Source organism: Onychomys torridus, chromosome 6 (assembly GCF_903995425.1).
Source record: "Onychomys torridus chromosome 6, mOncTor1.1, whole genome shotgun sequence".
NCBI classification, from domain to species: Eukaryota; Metazoa; Chordata; class Mammalia; order Rodentia; family Cricetidae; genus Onychomys; species Onychomys torridus.
In genome coordinates this window covers 12,695,464-12,713,696 of record NC_050448.1, presented here as the reverse complement: position 1 = coordinate 12,713,696, position 18,233 = coordinate 12,695,464, and the positions used below count along the sequence as shown (strand labels likewise).

Here is an 18,233-nt window from a genome sequence, read left to right as displayed (position 1 = left end):
ACTTGCCTACAGGCCAGCCTGAGGGGGATGGAGGCATCCTCTCAGTGAAGGCTTCCTCTTCCCAAACAACTCGTTTGTGTGTAGTGGACAAGAGCTGACCAACACAGCATCCGAGAGAGCAAATGGCTAGTCGACCTCTTTCAGGTCAGCATGCTTAGGTCGACAGCATCCCAGAGAAGGCACACCTGCCATCCTTCATGGGTCGCCTTTGCAAGGCTGAGTGTGTCCTCCTATATTCACAATTACCAACGGTTTTTAAGAGCTGTATAGTGTGTGTATATGTGTGTGCGTGTGTGCATCTGCACAGTTGTGTGCACGTGCCCTTGAAGGCCAGAGAAGAAGACATTGAACATGGAATCCCCTAGAGCTAGTTAGAGTTGATTGTAAACTGCTGGATGTGGGTGCTGGGTACTGAACCCTAGTCAGCTGAATGTTGTAAGCTTTAAAAACCAGGAACAGATGCTGAATTTTATCACTTTCCCTTTAGCCATTGAAATGTGTGGTTTTGTTTCTCTCTCCCTCCACCTTCCCTAGCCCCACCCCCACCCCAGGGCTGTGTTTGTCAGTGTGGTGCTGAGTATCGAACCCAGGCCCTCATGAATGCTATGCAGGTGCTTGTTTTTTGTTTGTTTGTTTGTTTTCTTTTTTGCTTGTTAAAATTTAATTTGTTTATTATTACTATTTTAAATTGCACGTGAGTGATGTGTGGAACATGTGCAAGAGTATGGGGTATATAGACCTGTGTGTACACAAGCAGAGATCCAAACGAGATCAAGAGTCCTCCTCTGTAACTGGCTACCTTATTACTTACGACAGGTCCCACTGAACTGGAAAGTCTGCCTTCTTGGCTGAGCTGGCTCATCAGCAGTTTCTGAGGATCATCTGCCTGTCTCTGCCCACAGTGCTGGGGTTACAGGCACACTCAGCCACACCCAACTTGTCACACAGGAGCTGGGGATGCAAACTCCATGTCCTTATGTCCTCGTACATGCACAGCAAGTGTGTTCTCCCAGCCACTACAATAGTGAATTTACAGAGACGATACTGTTTTCATATTGTTTGTTTGTGGGGATGAGACATTAAGCTGTTAGTACACACTGAGTCCCCTTTTAAAATGAAATAATTGAAAGAAAAATATTGTATAAGTAGCCTAGGCCTTAGGACTAAGTCCATGCCTTAGTCCTTGCACTTCCGAGACAGAGACAGGAGGATTGCTGCAGATTTGAAGCCAGCCTGGGCCACATAGTGAAACTGTCTTTAAAAAGCCAAGAGTGGAGCCTGGTGGTTGGTGGTGGTGGTGGCTCGTGCCTTTAATCTCTGAGGTTGAGGCCAGCCTGGTCTACAGAGTGAGTTCTGGGACAGTCAGGGATACACAAAGAAACCCTGTCTCAGAAAACAAAAACAAAACAAAACAGAAAGCAGAGAGAGTCCTGGAGAGATTGGATAAATAGAAGGCAGAGGCTTTGAACTTCATGGTAACCAAACCCTGAGGCACATGGCGGGTAGAAGGAAGAATTTGTGGTCCCGGGTCCCGGTCCCAGAGCCTTCCAGGAATCCATGAGGAAAGCATTTCCTGTTTGGAGTGGAGAAGTCATATTCAATAGAGCAGCCTCAGCCCTTTCCAAGAACCTAGTCAAGCTGCTGCCCTGCAAGGCCATGCCTGTGAGACTGTGAAACAATGGGGGACTGTCTCTCGGTGCTTACTAACAAGCTGGAAATAACCCCGCCCCACTATATAAATCCTTCTCAAACTTCCAACTCTATAGTCAGATCTGAGATTGAAAAAAGATAAGACAAGAAGCTGAAAGAATATTATTATGACATATTTGTATTTAGTAAATGGAAATACATTTAATTGAAGCAACTATATCCATCAAACAACTTATTTTAAAACCCAAGGGTGGGTTATAAAATACTAAATTATTATTAAAATGTTAATATTTTAAAACTTAGTAGTGTAATTCAGTGGTTCAGCACTTGCTTAGCATCTATGAGGACAAGGGCTAATCCCCTACACAGAAAAAGAACACAAGGTTGTTGCCAGGAATTTAGTGAATGATATAGCAGAAGATCAATAGAAAAATTAATTAACAGCTGAACAACTGCTTGAGTATTAACGAAAATTAAGTTAGAGCCCTACTTTGAAGGCTGTTTATCAAATAGACTCCAGAGGGAGAAGATTAATATATGAAATTAAAAGAACTAAAATAATTATGGACTGTTCATTAGGAGTAATGAAGGAAGCTGGGAGGTGGCTCAGTTGGTATTCACTGTGCACATATGAGGACCTGACTTTGAGCCACAGAACTCAGGTAAAGAGACAGGCATGGCAGGACAGCCTGTTGCAAACCCCAGCACTGGGGGAGCAGACGGGATTCCTGCAGCTTGCTCTGCAGACCCAGGTTCTGTGGGAGACCTCATCTAAACAACAACAAAAACCTGAAATAGGGAATGACTGTGCACTCCCACACATACCTGTAAGTAATGAAAGAAAGCACATGCCTGCAACCTCAGCTCTCAGGAGGATCAGAAGTTCAAGGCCATCCTCAGCTATTCAGTGAGTTCAAGGTCAGCCTGGGATACAAGAGCATCTGTCTCAAAAGCAAAATTAATGAAGGAAATCTAAGTGAAAGCTAAACAAACCTGCTACATAAAACCTTAACAAGCTGCAGGCACGTCTGTAGCAAGTAAAACCATTTTACAGCTATTTTGTCCCTACAAATTAAGAAAGCAGCACCAATGGCTCAGCTGCAGAAAACAGACCCCATCATGAGGAAGTGGTTTCTAGAAGTTGGAAGTGAGGAGGTTCCTCTGTGGAAAAGCACACTGACTAGGGCCGCACTGGAAAGTGTTACTGACGTCAGTCACGCCTGGTTCTGTATCTCTCCGTATCTAGTGGAAGTAGAAGATGTATACTTAGTGTTTTTCTGCATGTGTAATGTATTGTGTATGTGTAATGTTGGGTGTCCTCCTGGGTCACTCTTCACCTTATTCATTGAGGCAGGGTCTCTCTGTTGAACCCAGAGTTCACCTATACTAGTCTAGTTTGCTTGGGGGATCCCATCTCTGCAACCCAGATGCTGAAGTACAGGCAGGCCAGCATCTGTGTGGGTACTGGGCTCCATAGCATGGCATGATGGTGGCACACACCAGCAATCCCAGTCTAGTCTTCACAGGCACACAAATGCTTTATCTGTTGAGCTATCTCCCAGCCCTAGTGTTCTGTATTTTCTAAAATCTTTCCAATTTATTTCTCATAATAGGATTCTGTAATATTTAAAACAGCCTGTAAATAGTAATGCTTGACTTATGATCAGCACCGCACTGATGCTGATCTTAGTGTGTGATAAGTATTTTGAATCCCTGGTAGTAGGTTTCTCCACCAACACAAAGCCAGATCGAAGCCAAATTAAAAGTAAATGACTAGGTTTAATCTGAGTAAAGCATTCTCTTGTGATCTTGGGGGAAGGGAGGAGGAGAAATCACATGGTAGGTCTATGGACCAGAGCTTAAATACCCTGTAGCTGGGCTGGAGAGATGGCTCTGAGGTTAAGAACACTGGCTGTTCTTCCAGAGGTCCTGAGTTCAATTCCCAGCAACCACATGGTAGGTCACAGCCATCTATAATGAGATCTGGTGCCTTCTCCTGGCCTGCAGGCATACATGGAGGCAGAATGTTGTATACATAATAAATAAATCAGTCTCTTTTTAAAAAAAATACCCTGTAGTCAAGATCCTGAGCAGCTAATGGGGAGGAGCTGTTGCTTGGCGAGCTTTTTTGTGGGGGGCGGGTGTTTCAAGACAGGGTTTCTCTGTAGGTTTGGGGCTTGTCCTGTAGTCCAGGCTGGCCTTGAACTAATAGGGATCTGCCTGTCTCTGCCTCCTGAGTGCTGGGATTAAAGGCATGCGCCACCACTGCCTGGCCTTGTTGAGCTTTCTGAAAGGGGCAGGGTTTGGAGTGGGGGTGGGGTGAGGTGGAGCTTCCAACGGCTCAGACTTCCTATTGGCATGGGATGATGTGGGGAGAGGGAGTTAGGAGTCAGTGGGCTCATGCTCAGCATTCCGTTAACTGCCATCCTGGAGGCCTCAGGAAACCGTTTCTTGAGGAAGCAGAGGAGGCAAGTTGCTAGCAGAAAAAAATAGGTTGTTATCATCAGCCCTATGAACGGGATTAGCCGTGGGAAGAGTGGTGACTGCCAGTAAGAATGGAATGGAGATGTGCCCTGGTAGTACTGACAAAGATGAATGGGCAAGGCAGAACAGCGGGCAGGCCCTTTATTGGGACAATTTTGAAAACTGAATAGTGGAGGGTCCCAGTTGCTGGGCAGACTATCTATCCTGTATAGGTGCCCACTTGAGCCTGGAGACTTGTGTATTGATGTCCCGGTAGTTTATGGGGATGATGTGTTCCAGGAGTTCCTGGAGCCATCACATCTGCTGTTTCCCTGGAGGTGGGGAGTGCCTCTATCCATCCGGTAAAGGTGTCAGTAAGAGTTAAGAGATGATGGAGCTTTTTATGAGTGGGCATGTGGGTGAAGTCAACCTCGCCTGGTTGTCCTCAGAGCTGGTGCAGGAACTGGCATATCTGGAGGGCCCCCTGCAGGTTGGCTTTGGCACATGTCTGGCAGGAAGAGTGGACCTGTAAAATACAGGTTTGAAGATGGGTGGGGTCAAAGAGGGGCTCTAGAGACTGATATTAGTTTCCACCAGGCCAGATTCCATGATACAGTAGCAGAACTCTTTCCCCAGGAACCTGCAGGTGCCTGTAAAACAGCTGGAACAGATTTATACCTTGGTGTCATAGCAAAGGCTATGTCTGGGTTAAAACGTTTTTTTTCCTGAGGCCTGTTTAGCCATATGGCACATACCTTTAAGTCTATACTTAAACATCACCTTTGCATACCTTAAGTGGGAAGTTACATCTGAGGCCTGTTTATCCTTTATTATGAAGCCTGCGAACAAGGCAAACCTGTCTGTATTTTTAAAAGGAAACTTAACTAATGAACTAATGAGCTACCAAGGTAGTTGTAATCTTGGGGTCGGGGGAGAGCTGTTAAAATGGTAACTCTATCAGTACCCTCGTCATCAAACACCATCAACTCTGAGAAGGATAAATTCCACCTGAATAAGCAGAAGTGAGGCAGCTTTCTGCTACCTAGGCAGCTACCCAGGTTTCTCTGTGGTCATTGGGACATAGGTCCTAAGGTAGTATCGGTCTTCAGCTTCCAAGACCAGAAGATCTGATTGACTTTCCTGTGGAGTAGGGATTTGGGGAGACCATCCTATCTTGTCTTGTCAAAGTGGGGCAATCAATTCCCTAGTGTCCTGCTTGTCCACATCCTGGACAGGGTCTTAGCAGCAGTTAAGGTGCAAAGCTGTTTTCCACTCCATGGCTGGCTTTGCTACATTTACAGCAAGTTCCAGGTGGGAAGTTCTCTTGCAGCCATCCATGTTCCTTTGAGGAGGTACAGGGTGCTGTCAGGAATTGGCATGTCTCTATCATGAGAAGCTTTTTTTATTACATGCCACATTCTCAGATCTCTGAAGCATTTGAGCATCAGGGAATCATTGTCTGTTAGGTATAAGCAGCTTAGTATCTCTAGAAGGCAAAACACAATTTAGTGTTTCTAAATCAATATCAAGGGGATTGATTTCTCTTACATTACAAAATCTGGCTGCCGGTAAGGTATGTCCTATACATGAATGCATTGGAGGTGCAGCTTTGATACCTCAGGAAACCAGCCTTGTTTTAAATTCTCCTTCATAAACCTTGTTTTTAGGACAGCACAGGGATTATCCTAGAGAAATCTGTCCTAATCTAAAGTATTTTAGAGACCTGTTGTCTCTTGGTAGACCAGGTTTTAAGTAAGCAACACTGTCCCTGGTGATCTGGGGTGGAGGGCAGGGGGATCACGTGGCAGGTCTATGGATTGGAGCTTAAATACCCTGTAGGCATGGTCCCGCTTGGTGGGCTTTCTTAAAGGGGCAGGGTTTGGAGAGGGAGGAGGGGGTGCCGAGGCAGAGCTTCCAACGGAACATTGTGGACATGCAGTCCTTGTCTGCTGTCATGGTGCAGTGCAGCTCCTGACTCCTAAGTGACAGGCACTCGCTAACACTGGACAGAAATGTTTTGATCAGACAGAGAAGGACCATAGGCAGTGTCGTTAACATTGTGCTGAACAATGGGCAGTGCACTTTGTATATGCTATTCAGTCCCAACTCTGCAGCTAAAACGAAAGCCTAGAATATTAAATAAATAAATAAATAAATAAATAAATAAATAAATATATATATATATATATATATATATATATATATATATATATATATGGATTAGGCCAGATGTGGTGGCTCACACCCTTGTAACAATGGGCAGTGCACTTTGTATATGCTATTCAGTCCCAACTCTGCAGCTAAAACGAAAGCCTAGAATATTAAATAAATAAATAAATAAATATGGATTAGGCCAGATGTGGTGGCTCACACCCTTGTAACCCTAGCACTTAGGAGGCTGAAGCAGGAGTGTTGTGAGTTCTGGCCCAGCCTGGGTTACATGGTGAAACCCTGGCTCACATAAAAGGGAACAAACTTCAGCAGTCACTGACATGGAAAGAAGCAAAATTAGACTTTAAGCCTGCCTCACTTCCATCCCAGGTTCTCTGCCTCCATAGTCTCTGTAATCTCATCACACCCCAGGGTCAGGATCTCTGCCTCCATTGTTTTTATGTATTCTTTTCCTTTCTAGTTCTTCCCAAGTGGATATGCCTTTGCCACTGGCTCTGATGATGCCACTTGCCGGCTCTTTGATCTCCGTGCAGACCAAGAGCTGCTGCTGTATTCTCATGACAATATCATCTGCGGCATCACTTCTGTGGCCTTCTCAAAGAGTGGGCGCCTCCTGCTGGCCGGCTATGATGACTTTAACTGCAGTGTGTGGGATGCGCTGAAAGGAGGTCGGGCAGGTGAGCGACGTGGCCGAGGCCCGTTCTGTCTTACACTGGGGCCTGCTGGGTGTCCTGGAGCTTCCAGAACAGCAGCTGGGTGCTCTCCTTCATATTCTTCCTTACCTTTGAGGGTAGGTGGGACATGTACCCTGTTGAAGAAGGACATTGGGTCCTATGTGGTAAATTAGGGTCAAGAGCAGTGAATATAAGTTGGTGCCATCTTTCACAAATTAGTTTTCTTTTTCTTGCATCTTGGTTTGCTTATTTATTATTCTGAGACATGTTCTTATGCTTGAAACTCAGTATAAAACCCAGGCTGGCCTTGAGCTCCACATCCCCCTGCCTCAGCCTTCCAAATGCTAGGATTGCTAGTGAATGACACCATCATGCCATGCTAAGCTGTCCCTTGGGGCTAAGCCATCATTCTCTAATCTAACAGGAAGCATGGTTTCTGCTGTGACTCATTCTCTTGAGACTGATCCCGAGAACAGGCAGAATGTCTTCCAAGCCTCAACAGGAGCCCTCCACTGCAGGTCCCATTAAAAGATGACGTAGCAGCCATACTGGAACTGGGATTAAATGGAGGGATTTTTAATGTTAACTAAAATAATTTAAAATTATACTCCAGGAATCAAATCGCTGTGTGTGGTTTGTTACTACTATAACACCACAAATATTCTTCTGCACCCCAAGAAAAACTGGTAGGGTGCAGTGTTGTATGCCAGAGACAGGAGGGTCACAAGTTTGAGGCCAGTCTGGGCTGTCCATCAAGACACACCCCCATCTCCAAACCCCTCTTTAAATAGCATGGCTGCACTACTGCCATTTTCTTTTTTTCCGCACATATTTCTTCCCTGTGCTCCCCACCACTGAGGCGGATTCCAGAGGGAAGCTGGGGTCACAGTTTAGCAAGTCAACTCGGATCCACATCCTCACCAATCTCAACTCTTCCCCCCGTCAGGAGATACGTTAGTGGCCCTAGTGACTGATCTCTATAGTCTTAAACTGGCACAAGATTATCATGCGACACAAGATGGTCGGCCATGTGACAGGCATCAGACAGCAGATGGAGGGGTCACCCCTCCTGGCCCCTTGTTAATGCAGTTCTGTTGTGCCCCCCACCCCCCAGTCCCAGAGACTCCTGCTGAGGATCTTGTAGTTTACAGCTCTGTTGCTGTCCTGTGCCTCTTTTGCTCACTCTTTAGAAACCCTCAGGGTTTCTGAGGTCTGCACACACAGGGTCTCAGCTCTCCCAGGAGTAATTTTCTGCTAACGGCAGTTCAGAGTTTTATAACCTTGCAAGTCGTCTTGAAAAGGATCTGCTGCCCAATGCCAGTGACTCCGTAAGGTATTTTGTCCTTGGCTATTAATCTGTTGGTATCCTAGCTCATTTCTAATATGCTTGCATTTCAGGTTTGCTCTGCTGATAGCTGTCCCCAAGCTGGTTCAGCACAGATCCAGACTTGGGAGCTACTCCCAAGGCCACCTCTGGGCTTTTTGTTATGTTATTTCAACCCCATGATGGTAAAGTTGCCATTCATTGCCAGACTGGAGATACTACAGGGAATGTCTAAACAGGATAAACTTCTGGGAGTGAAACTATGTTTAAAGAGAGATGTTAGGTTCTGACATTGCATTTTAACCTCGGAGTCCCTGCCGGCTTCATGATTAGGGCTGATAGGTGAGGTGTCTCTGAAGGGGCCAGTGACTGTTCACACGTTCATTGCCATGAGATGAGAGGATATTCTCCTTTTCATTTGAATATTTGCATTTTTCACTGAAAGCTTGAGAACTGTTCGGTTTGTCCTGTGCAGTAAAAGGGATGGGTGAGTCTCAGATCACTGCAAAACAAACAGAACTTAATGAGCTCAGTGGCTTCATTCAGTTATAAGCAGTTTGTGTTTGGTGCTGAACAGAAAACTGAATGATTTGGGTCTGTTTTGGAAATAGGGTGGAAGGCAGCTGTCCTTGTTCTTGTGGGAAAAGTATACTGCATTGAACTTCCATTTAAGAATGTGTTTTTATTGAAAGACAGTTCAGTAGCAAAACTGGACTAGCACGAACTTACTGGAGATATGGAGTTTGCCTTTACATTTGTTTTCCTAGAAAGGAAAATTATAAGACACCCAGGTTCAATAATAGCACATGTTTGTTATCCCAGCACTTGGAAGGTAGACTCAGGAGGATTAGGATCTTAAGGTTATCTTTGGCTGGGTACCAAGTTCAAGATCAGCCTGGACTACATGAGACCCCTGTCTCAATTTTTCTTCATGGTGTGTTGTGTCCTATGCCCGACTTGCCCTGACAGCCGTCTCCCCAGGATGCTTGTCATTTTTTAAATCACTGTCTGCGCTGTAATGCACAACTTTTGTAGTTCTAAAATTCCAATTTTAACCTTGTATTGACCTTTCTTTGTAGGTGTCCTTGCTGGTCATGACAACCGTGTTAGCTGCTTAGGTGTCACTGATGACGGCATGGCTGTGGCCACCGGCTCCTGGGACAGTTTTCTTAGAATCTGGAATTAACAGTGTCATATTTTCTGTTCTCCGATGGTTATTTGGAGAAATCCATGCTACAGCCTATAGCTATGAGAAAAACTCTACCTTCTATTTGAGGATGAAGATGTTTCTATTGAAATGACTACACACAAAAAGAAGCTTTCAATAAACTACAACCAAACGGTGTAAAAGAAACAATCAAGATTAAGGTCCCTTGCTGAGGTCGAAGGGCCGGGGTATTAGCTGAGCAGTTGTGTTGACTTTATCCCCAACAGACTCGCTTGTGCTGGTTTTCTGTAGATTAGAATAGGCACTCGTTAGCAGATGACCATTGTGTTTGCATTTTGTCAGGGACTCCCCTTGAACTCTGTATATATAAAGACGTCACATTTTAAAGTGTTATGGAAGAGCCAGGACTCATGATAGGCAGAAGTGATATTGTAGATATATGTGCTGTCTGAAGGAGTCCCCTTAGGTTCTGACGTTGCATTTTAGAGTCCCTGCCAGCTTCATGACTAGGAGGCTGATAGGTGAGGTGACTCTGAGGGGCAAGTGGCTGTTTCACGCATTCTTTGCCAGCTAGGAATCTAAGTAAGTTTTCCTTTTGAGTCTTTGCGGGGGCAGGGAATGTGAAGGCCAGGGGGTAAAAATTTCACTTTGACACAGGAACACATTGAAGTGTCATTACAGTTTATTATTATATTAATAACCAGTAGATACTGGCATATAAATTTGGTATTCTAAAAGGCTGAGCCCTTTGGACCTTTGGATCTTGCTGTTAATTTCACTTTCAGAAACCAAGTGTATAGAATATACTAGTATTTCCGGTTTGACAAAACCTGACTTGTCCCTGTATCTGAAGACTTTTGCCCAGCATTCTTTGTAATAGGTAGGAAACTGTCTCACCTTTCACATTCTTAAGAAACGTAAACTCATCCACCCCACTGGCACTAACTTATCTGTAGTAAGATGGCTTCATGAGTCCAGTGTCATGTCCAGTCTGAATTGGTCTAAGTGATCTGCACCCTTGAACTTCTGCTTTCCCAATGGTGGTGCTGCAGAAGGAATCCAGGGCCTGGTGCCCGCCAGCAGCTGCTCTGCACCCCCAGCTCCTCTGATGGATGTGCTCTGCTGCCGTGTAGTGCTGTTCTCCATAGCATGACACACTTGTTTCCAAGTAGCTGACTGCAGGCTGTCTGGAGCTGAACCCTCGAGCCTAAAGCATTGTTTCAGAGGGGTTCAGCTCGCAGCAAGCTGTCCAATTACTCAGTAAAGTGTCTGTCTTGGGCTGTCCTGCCTCCAGACTGAACCAAGATGCCTCTCCTCTTGTTTTCTCCTGCAGTTTAAATGACTGACAATAGTTAAGTCTTGCTGGGTGCTGCCTTCAGGGGTTACTTGGATGTATACAAACATACTGTTTTGTAAGTCGGCAACATGTAAGTTGCTGTTTAGCAGTTTCATTGTTAAAGCTGAGCACCTGTAACTGTAACCTTAATACTCCCAAACTGTTTCTGTGACTTTTCATCCTTATACTGTGAAGGTGCCTATGTATGTATCCGCCGTGATAAAATCAGCATCCCTGATATTAAGGTCAGTTGCTCTTAAGAGACTACAGTGGACAGAGCCTCCTCCCACACTTCAGGGCTGGACCTGAGTGGGGCAGAAAGGGAATAAAAGCAGACACCCAGACACGGAAAGATGGGGTCATGTAGACAGGGCTCTCCTATGGAGAAACTGCAGCTCCCAGGAGGGACTTTGTTACATGGAGTAGCACAGAGTTGGTGCCTACTGTATACAGATGAACAAGGAGGCCGCCTTTATGGTGTGCAGCTGGATCAAGGAGACAAGGATAGCTAATCTCTGTAAGAGCAGCCTCTGCAGGGAAACAGTCTGGAGGCTGCAAACATTGGGGGTAGGGAGGAGTGCTATGGTGGACCTTTCTACATAGTCCATCAGCATTCATACTCAAGCTGGGAGGGCTTTGACGTTCTCGCACGGGTCTGAAGCAAGGGTCCTTGACACAGCAGGCCCCTGTTAACAGCACACCCGCACTCAGGGCTTCCTTTGCTCCCTTCAGGATAGAGGTGAACGGAGATACAGTACTGAAGAGAAATAGACCACCAATGGCAGGTGTGAATGTGTACCTTAATCCTTAGTTTCTGGGACGTCTTTGCTCTATTTGTGAACTAGGGAAGGTCACTTCGTAAAACGTAGCTCTCTGAAATAGGGCACAACTTACTTAAAAATAGAGAAGCTGGACAGTGGTGGGATGGAGTCTAGGCTTGCTTGGGCCTGTTGCCTGGAAAGCACTCTACCACTGGGCTACATCTGCAGCCTGCCCCACCCACCCAAGCCAGAGGTGAAGCACTGATGAAATCACTCCCCGAAAAGGGTGTGTGTCTAAGTCTGCTGTGTGGCTCCGAAGTCATCCCAAACTGCTCAAAACAGCACTTATAATATGTATTTTAAAATGGGGCTAGTGGTTAAAACCTGGGGTAAAGTATTTGAAGCACAAGGCCCTGGGTTCAGTCCTGAGCTGTGTGTGTCGGTCAAACGTCATACTAAAGAAATTCTATGGCCCTAAATGTTTTAAAGTGGAATTTAGGGCTGAAGAGTTGGCTCAGCAGTTAAGAGCACTTGCTATTCTTGCAGAGAACCTGGGTTCAATTCCCAGCAACCACATGGCAGCTCACAACTACCTGTAACTCCAGTCCCAAGGGATCTGACTTCCTTGGGCACCAGGCACATTAATGCATGCAGGCAAAACATTCATACACATACTCTATATAAAAAGGAATGTACTTTCATGTTATGGAACCATGATGAACATGTGGCTGACTGCACACAGCAGTGACCTCAAGCTGCTTTCTATGGTTGGTGCCTTTAGGGTTCCTTTGCAGTTTCTGTTGTGGCTAAATACATTGGCTTGCCTGAGAGTTCCTGAAATTAGCCTACATATGTGCCTTAGCAGGTTGACGCATAGTGTGCATAACATCAAGCAAAAGTTGTCTTGAGATGGACAAGGTTTTTAACATTTTGCCGTGGCTTCTGCCTTGGCCTCTAACTGGGTCCACAGGCATTTGCCCCTGTGCCGCTTTCCCCAAGAGTATTTTAAAGGCACACATGCTTTTCTAAAACAATGTGCCCACCGTGTAGTTGAGTAAACGCCTCAAAGTGCTGTTCAGCGAGCACATCTCCACCTGGAGATGAACACGCTTCACTTTGGCAGCTGTGCTCCATGTGACATTCCAGGTCCCTAACTAGTTTGCACTTAGAAGTGATACACATGCGCTGTATTGAATTCCAAGTTCATAAATGCCAAGTGTTGGGGTCTGGTTCTTGAAGAGGGAGTCCAGTCAGTAGCTGTCATTTTAATTTAGACTTTGCAAGCTGATTGATGATGTGTTTCTGTTAAGGAATTGTAATCTATTAAAAAAGAAGTGCACTGGTGCAAGCCTGTAACCCTTTACTTGGGAGACTGGGACAGAGGGATCACTGAGGTTGAGGCCAGTCACCGGGCTATCAGATGGAAACCTTGTCCCAGGGGCTGGAGAGAGAGATCCGTGGTTAAACCTGCTTGCTGTTCTCACAGGGTGCCTGAGAACAGTTCCCAGTGGAGGTGGCTAACAACTGCCTATAACTTCAAGGGATCCAAAGCCCTCTTCTGGCTTCCTCAGACACCTGCACACACATAATTTAAATCCTTTTTTAAAGGAAAAGAAATCCTATCTTAAAAACAACCATAAAAATGATCATTCTATTGTTGAAAATAATCGCCAATCCTGTTGATGACTTAGATTTAGTAGTAAAACTAAGGCTTTGTTTTAGAAATGAAACTATTCAGGGAAATTATGTGGATGTGAATATCCTGTATTTTAAACCGTTGACTAGACTAGAAAAACTGAATAAGCAATCCCCCAGATGGACCTGCCATCATTTCAATAAGGAACATTCTTTTAGAATCTGCAGCTCACATCAGACTTGTACAAATACTTAAGAACTGTGTCCAGATGTTTTTTCCCCGGCCACTGTGGAAAGCATGATTTAAAACGATGTCTTAGCTTCTGATAGAAATGTAAGAGCCACCCACAGGTGAGTCTGTCATTTGACAAAGATGATCTTAAATCGGATCCTGTGGGATGAGAAGCACACAACAGCTTGCCCTGCTTTTCATTGGTTACAACAGGTGCTCACAGGATGTCTAAGTCAGCACTTTGAGCCACAGACTGATGGAGCATCTTGTATTTAGGAAATATTTTCCATCTTGAGAGTTTTCTAAAAGGTTTTTTTTTTCTTAAACCCAATGGCTGACTTTGTACAACAGGTATAATAATGTAGCATTACAACTAGTATGAAATGTACCCAACAGAATCTTCCATCGTACAGTCTGTTGTTAACTAGGACTTCAGCGGCACGGCAGGAGGTTGTGCAAGCCTTTCTGTCTTTATACAGTGGTGCTCTGGCCTACCATTTCTCACCCAAGAGGCTTCTCTTTGAACAACTGCATCGTCTCACTGAAGCCATGAGATGGCCCACACCTCAAGTGTGTCCTGAAGCTGGTTTGAGTACTTTCCTATAAGGCACCTTGGAAATGTCCTCAAGTATTTTCAACAGTGAAGCCAACTGACTATGAATGGCAGGCATGCCCAAAGCTTTACCATACGAGCAGAGGACTTGTGCCAGGGTTCAACAGTATTCTGAGATGTAACAGTGACTCACTCCTTTATTTGTACAGTTGCTTGTGAAATGTTGTAGTGAGCTGATCCTGTAATCTGTAATCAATAAAATGCTGTTCTTCATCACTCACTGTACCGTGTTTTAAGTCAAATTTTAGTAAGATTTTTAAAGTTAAGCCCCAGAACTAAACTCAAGTCCAGTATTCCTTGGTTAGCTCTACTTCCTTTGTTTAAATGCTGTCTTAATTTTTTTTTTTTTTTAAATAAAAAAAGGAAGTAAGGGAGAGACTGGAGTGTCACTGACCCAAAGCTGGCTTTCATTTTATTAAAGCCACTGATTTCTCATCCACAAGTAGGTTGTTCCTCTCCTTAGTGGGGCACAATAGTAGGTCTGTAATTCTAGTAATTGGGAGATAGATGCAGGAAGATCCCAAGGTTGAGACCCTGTCTCAAAAGAAACAACAGCCATGTGTCCCTTGTAGCTCCCTTGGGATAATTTAGTTCCAATTTTAAAATGAAAAATCTATTCAATGTTTGTATTGACCTCTAAGTTCGAGGCCAGCCTGGTCTACAGAGCATGTTCCAAAATAGCCAAGGCTACAGAGGAACCCTGTCTCAAACCAAACAACAAAAAAGGTTTGTATTAGTTCTATCTGTTCAAGGAGTCTGTTGGCTGGGTACTTACAAGCTGCATGCCTACCATGGAAAACCTCTCAAACTGCCACTGCCACTGGTAAACCAGGGATCATACCCTGTGACTGGCCAAAGGAACTAAGTGATAGTAGAGAAGTAATTAGGGCCTCCTCCAATGTAAGAGAACTTACATGACTACCATGGAAAATGACTGGGATTCACTAACTGAGAAAAATGCTGCATTTCTCAACTAACAGGCAAACAGGTTTATTTTCATCTTGCAAAGCTTGTATACTTATAAAAATGTTTTGTAAAAAGTTAAAGGTCATACAAAGTTTATAAATAATACTGTAAACATACACAGTAAATCAAGTATTTGTGTAGTAACTGAGCAGTTACACAACAGTCAGGATTACATTCTGTGCAGTTCCTGAGCCCAGCCACAGGTGTATCTGGTAGGAAGCACACTGTTCTCAACAGCCATGACTGATTAAACCCAGAGAACTACATTGTAGCATGCTAGTTATGTGGCCAGAAGTTAAAGTGCTCTGTAACTTTGTAATTTAGGTTAGTAGACCTCAATTTCAGATAGTAGTTTTTCATGTAATTTTCACCTAATCTCACCTGGTTACCTGTACCATTTGGGGGGGGGTAAAAAAATCAGCAATAAAAGCAAAAGGTAGTCATATGTGTTTAAATTTGAATACTGCAGAACAAAACCCAATTTTCCTAAAATGTATGTAATTCTGAAACATTTCTATGGTCTAAATAATGGTATATGATATTGTAACATTCTTCAAATACCTTAAAAATAAGTGTACCTAGTGCTGGGTGTGGTGGCGCATGCCTTTAATCCCATCACTCAGGAGGTAGAGGCAGGTGGATCTGAGTTTGAGGACACCCCAGTGGGAGTTCAGTGTCCCTTGGATGGCAAAACTGACATCCAGGGAATACTCATAGGTTAGCACTTTACTTTTCATAGTCAGGTCAGAGAAGCAATCCTGCCTTGCCATTTAAAAGTATTTCCATACACATTGTCAATCAGCCTTTAATATAGAGGCACACATAATACCTGAACCATAAACATTTCGCTAACACAGAGTGATTATTTTTAATGGGGCCCAAGGAAATTCATGTAATTAAAGTCAAAGCTTCCAGTGGGGACATTCCTCCTAAGGATCCATTTGTCACAGTCATGTCTCCATGGTCATGTCACCACATACCATATATACCTTGTGTGTCCCACTCTGGCCATCCCTTCCAGACCTTCTACCTCATGTTTAGGCAGACTCAAGGCTGACAATGTTTCTAAAGAGACAGAGCAGGAAACCAGACTCCGATACTTCATGCATGACTATAATGACAAGCCTTCTACTACTTCACATCAGTTTTAATGGGAATAAAGGAAAAGGTAAAAACTGTGTTTAGTAGTGGTTACATCCTTGCTGTGAGGGCAAAGTGACTGTAGGACACCCAGGAGTAGCCCACACTCCCTGGTTTGAACAAATCAGCTTATAAACAAATTCAATATTCCCATTAAAGGCATCAAGAACTAGTGAAGGAGGATGAAAAGATCTCTAACTCCTGGATGCCAGGAAGCAGTTACCCAGAATCAAAGACAGAAAGCCCTGGTTGAGAGCTGCAGGACCCACCCTCAGGGGCTGCACAGTTGGTTCCACTGTTTTCAAGGAATCCATCATTTAACCCACAGTTCAGTCTTCACTCTAAACTAAAGCTAGTGACGCACTGCAACACTTCAAAAAGTGCAACCCCCCCGAGACAGGTCATTACCACAGTCTCTGCAAGGCATCGATACTCAGAGTTAATTCATACTGAGGTCATTTCATAAAAATAGCTCTCCCCATAGTCCAAGTCCAATTCCTCCTACAATGCGATCATCACTGCAGCCTCTGTGGTTAAGATTCTTCATTGCTTGAGTGTAGAAACTGCTTCGTAAAATTCTCCAGCTCACTTTCAAGTTGAACAGCTTTATTTCTAGTTAAAAGACAATGAATAAAACACCAACCTAATTATCCTAAAGTCAATGAGAAGAGTATATTCTATCCAAACTTAGAAACAGCCCTCTAAGCAACTATGGCCATCCTTGACTGAAACTCATATATGACTGTTACCGTGTGTGCTCCTGCTATGCTCACAGTGAATACGACCTCAGGGTTTAGAGCAATATGAAGACAGTGGTCGTGGACTTCAATACTGAAACAGCCTAACAGCTTAAACATCTTAAGTCAGGGTCATAACTGTAAAGTGTAAGTACTGAATGACTTACACTGTATATGCAAAGAAGCTGGCAAGGAGCACATTAGAATCATACTTGATATAATCAACTGTCTATGAGTGGAAGCCCTAACTGAATTGCCAGCCAGTCTATGCAGCATATTCTCAATCCATGCTAGGGCATGTACTCACAAAGAAGGGACTCTATTTGGAGAGAAGGGAGTTGTTTTGTTGTCTCTTAACATGTGACTGAGATCACAGAAGTGAAATGTACATACACAGGTGAATATAGTTCTTTAGGCTGAGCCTGAGCTGGTAATTGTGATTCCGACCAGCCACGTCTTGCTAGGCCAGAATGAGCATCAGACATCATCACCACTTGATTGCACTGTGAACATTATAGAGTGTACTTAGACATATGTAGGGCTTACAGCCTAGTCTACACCTGGGCTCTGTGCTGCAGCTTACTGTTTCTAAGCTGGAAACCAGCTTGGCATGTGAAGCTACAGGTAATTTTAACAGTGGAATCCATGAAAACAGTTCTTCCACTAACATGAGTACTGTGTTCACACAACATCTTCATTTGTCTAATTACACATGCCCTCAAAACTCAGGCCATGAGGACAGTCTTCCAATCTGCAAACACTGGCCACAAAGCTGCTCTCTGATGTAGAGCTATATGCAGTGCGAGCCCTGACTCAGCAGTGTTGCTCAGACAGTGCTTAACACCACTCCAGGACACACTGGCACGCAGCTCATGGTTAAGGAAGAGGAAACAACTGGTAAGTTAGACCTGATGGTGACACTTCCACTCCTGTCCCAAAGGATCCATAATAAACCGAAACAAAGCACAAGCCCAATTTCTCAGGACACCTGTACGTTCACTGTTTCAAACCAGGTGTCCTCCTTCCCCAGAAAGAACAGGGTCTCTGTTGTGGGGACTTTTGTTTATTTGGTTTGGGTTTGTTGTTGTTTGTTGGGTTTTTCTGAGTAAGGTCTCATGTGGCCCAGGCTGACCTTGAACTTGCTATGTACCTGAGGACTACTTTGAACCTGCTCTTGTCTCTAAGTGCTGGGCACACAAGGTGTGTGACGCAATGCCCAACTGCCATTATAAATTATTGAACTTCTGTCCTAGAAAAGAACTATCCTAGCCTAAGAGAGAATAAGAGTCCTACGACATTCCTTTTAGTCAGACGAACTCTCCTGCTGCAATGGGCTTTCATGAAATTCCAATAAGGAATTAA

The 18,233-nt window shown here is 44.3% G+C and overlaps 2 protein-coding genes across 3 annotated transcripts in view; one reads left to right on the top strand and one right to left on the bottom strand.

The window, feature by feature from the left end:
• The window catches only part of Gnb4 (G protein subunit beta 4), a 46,482-nt gene extending 34,383 nt beyond the window's left edge, over nt 1-12,099 (top strand). The window contains exons 9-10 of the mRNA XM_036190710.1: nt 6,746-6,962; nt 9,363-12,099. Of these exons, the coding sequence (XP_036046603.1) occupies nt 6,746-6,962; nt 9,363-9,469 (324 nt within the window). The 3' untranslated portion in view covers nt 9,470-12,099. The remainder of the gene's footprint in view (nt 1-6,745; nt 6,963-9,362) is intronic.
• Nucleotides 12,100-15,002: 2,903 nt separating this feature from the next.
• Nucleotides 15,003-18,233, bottom strand: part of Mfn1 (mitofusin 1) — a 45,891-nt gene continuing 42,660 nt past the window's right edge. For both annotated transcript variants that reach the window (XM_036191587.1, XM_036191588.1), the window contains exon 18: nt 15,003-16,746. In XM_036191587.1, coding sequence (XP_036047480.1) covers nt 16,668-16,746 — 79 coding nt within the window. In that variant the 3' untranslated portion in view covers nt 15,003-16,667. The remainder of the gene's footprint in view (nt 16,747-18,233) is intronic.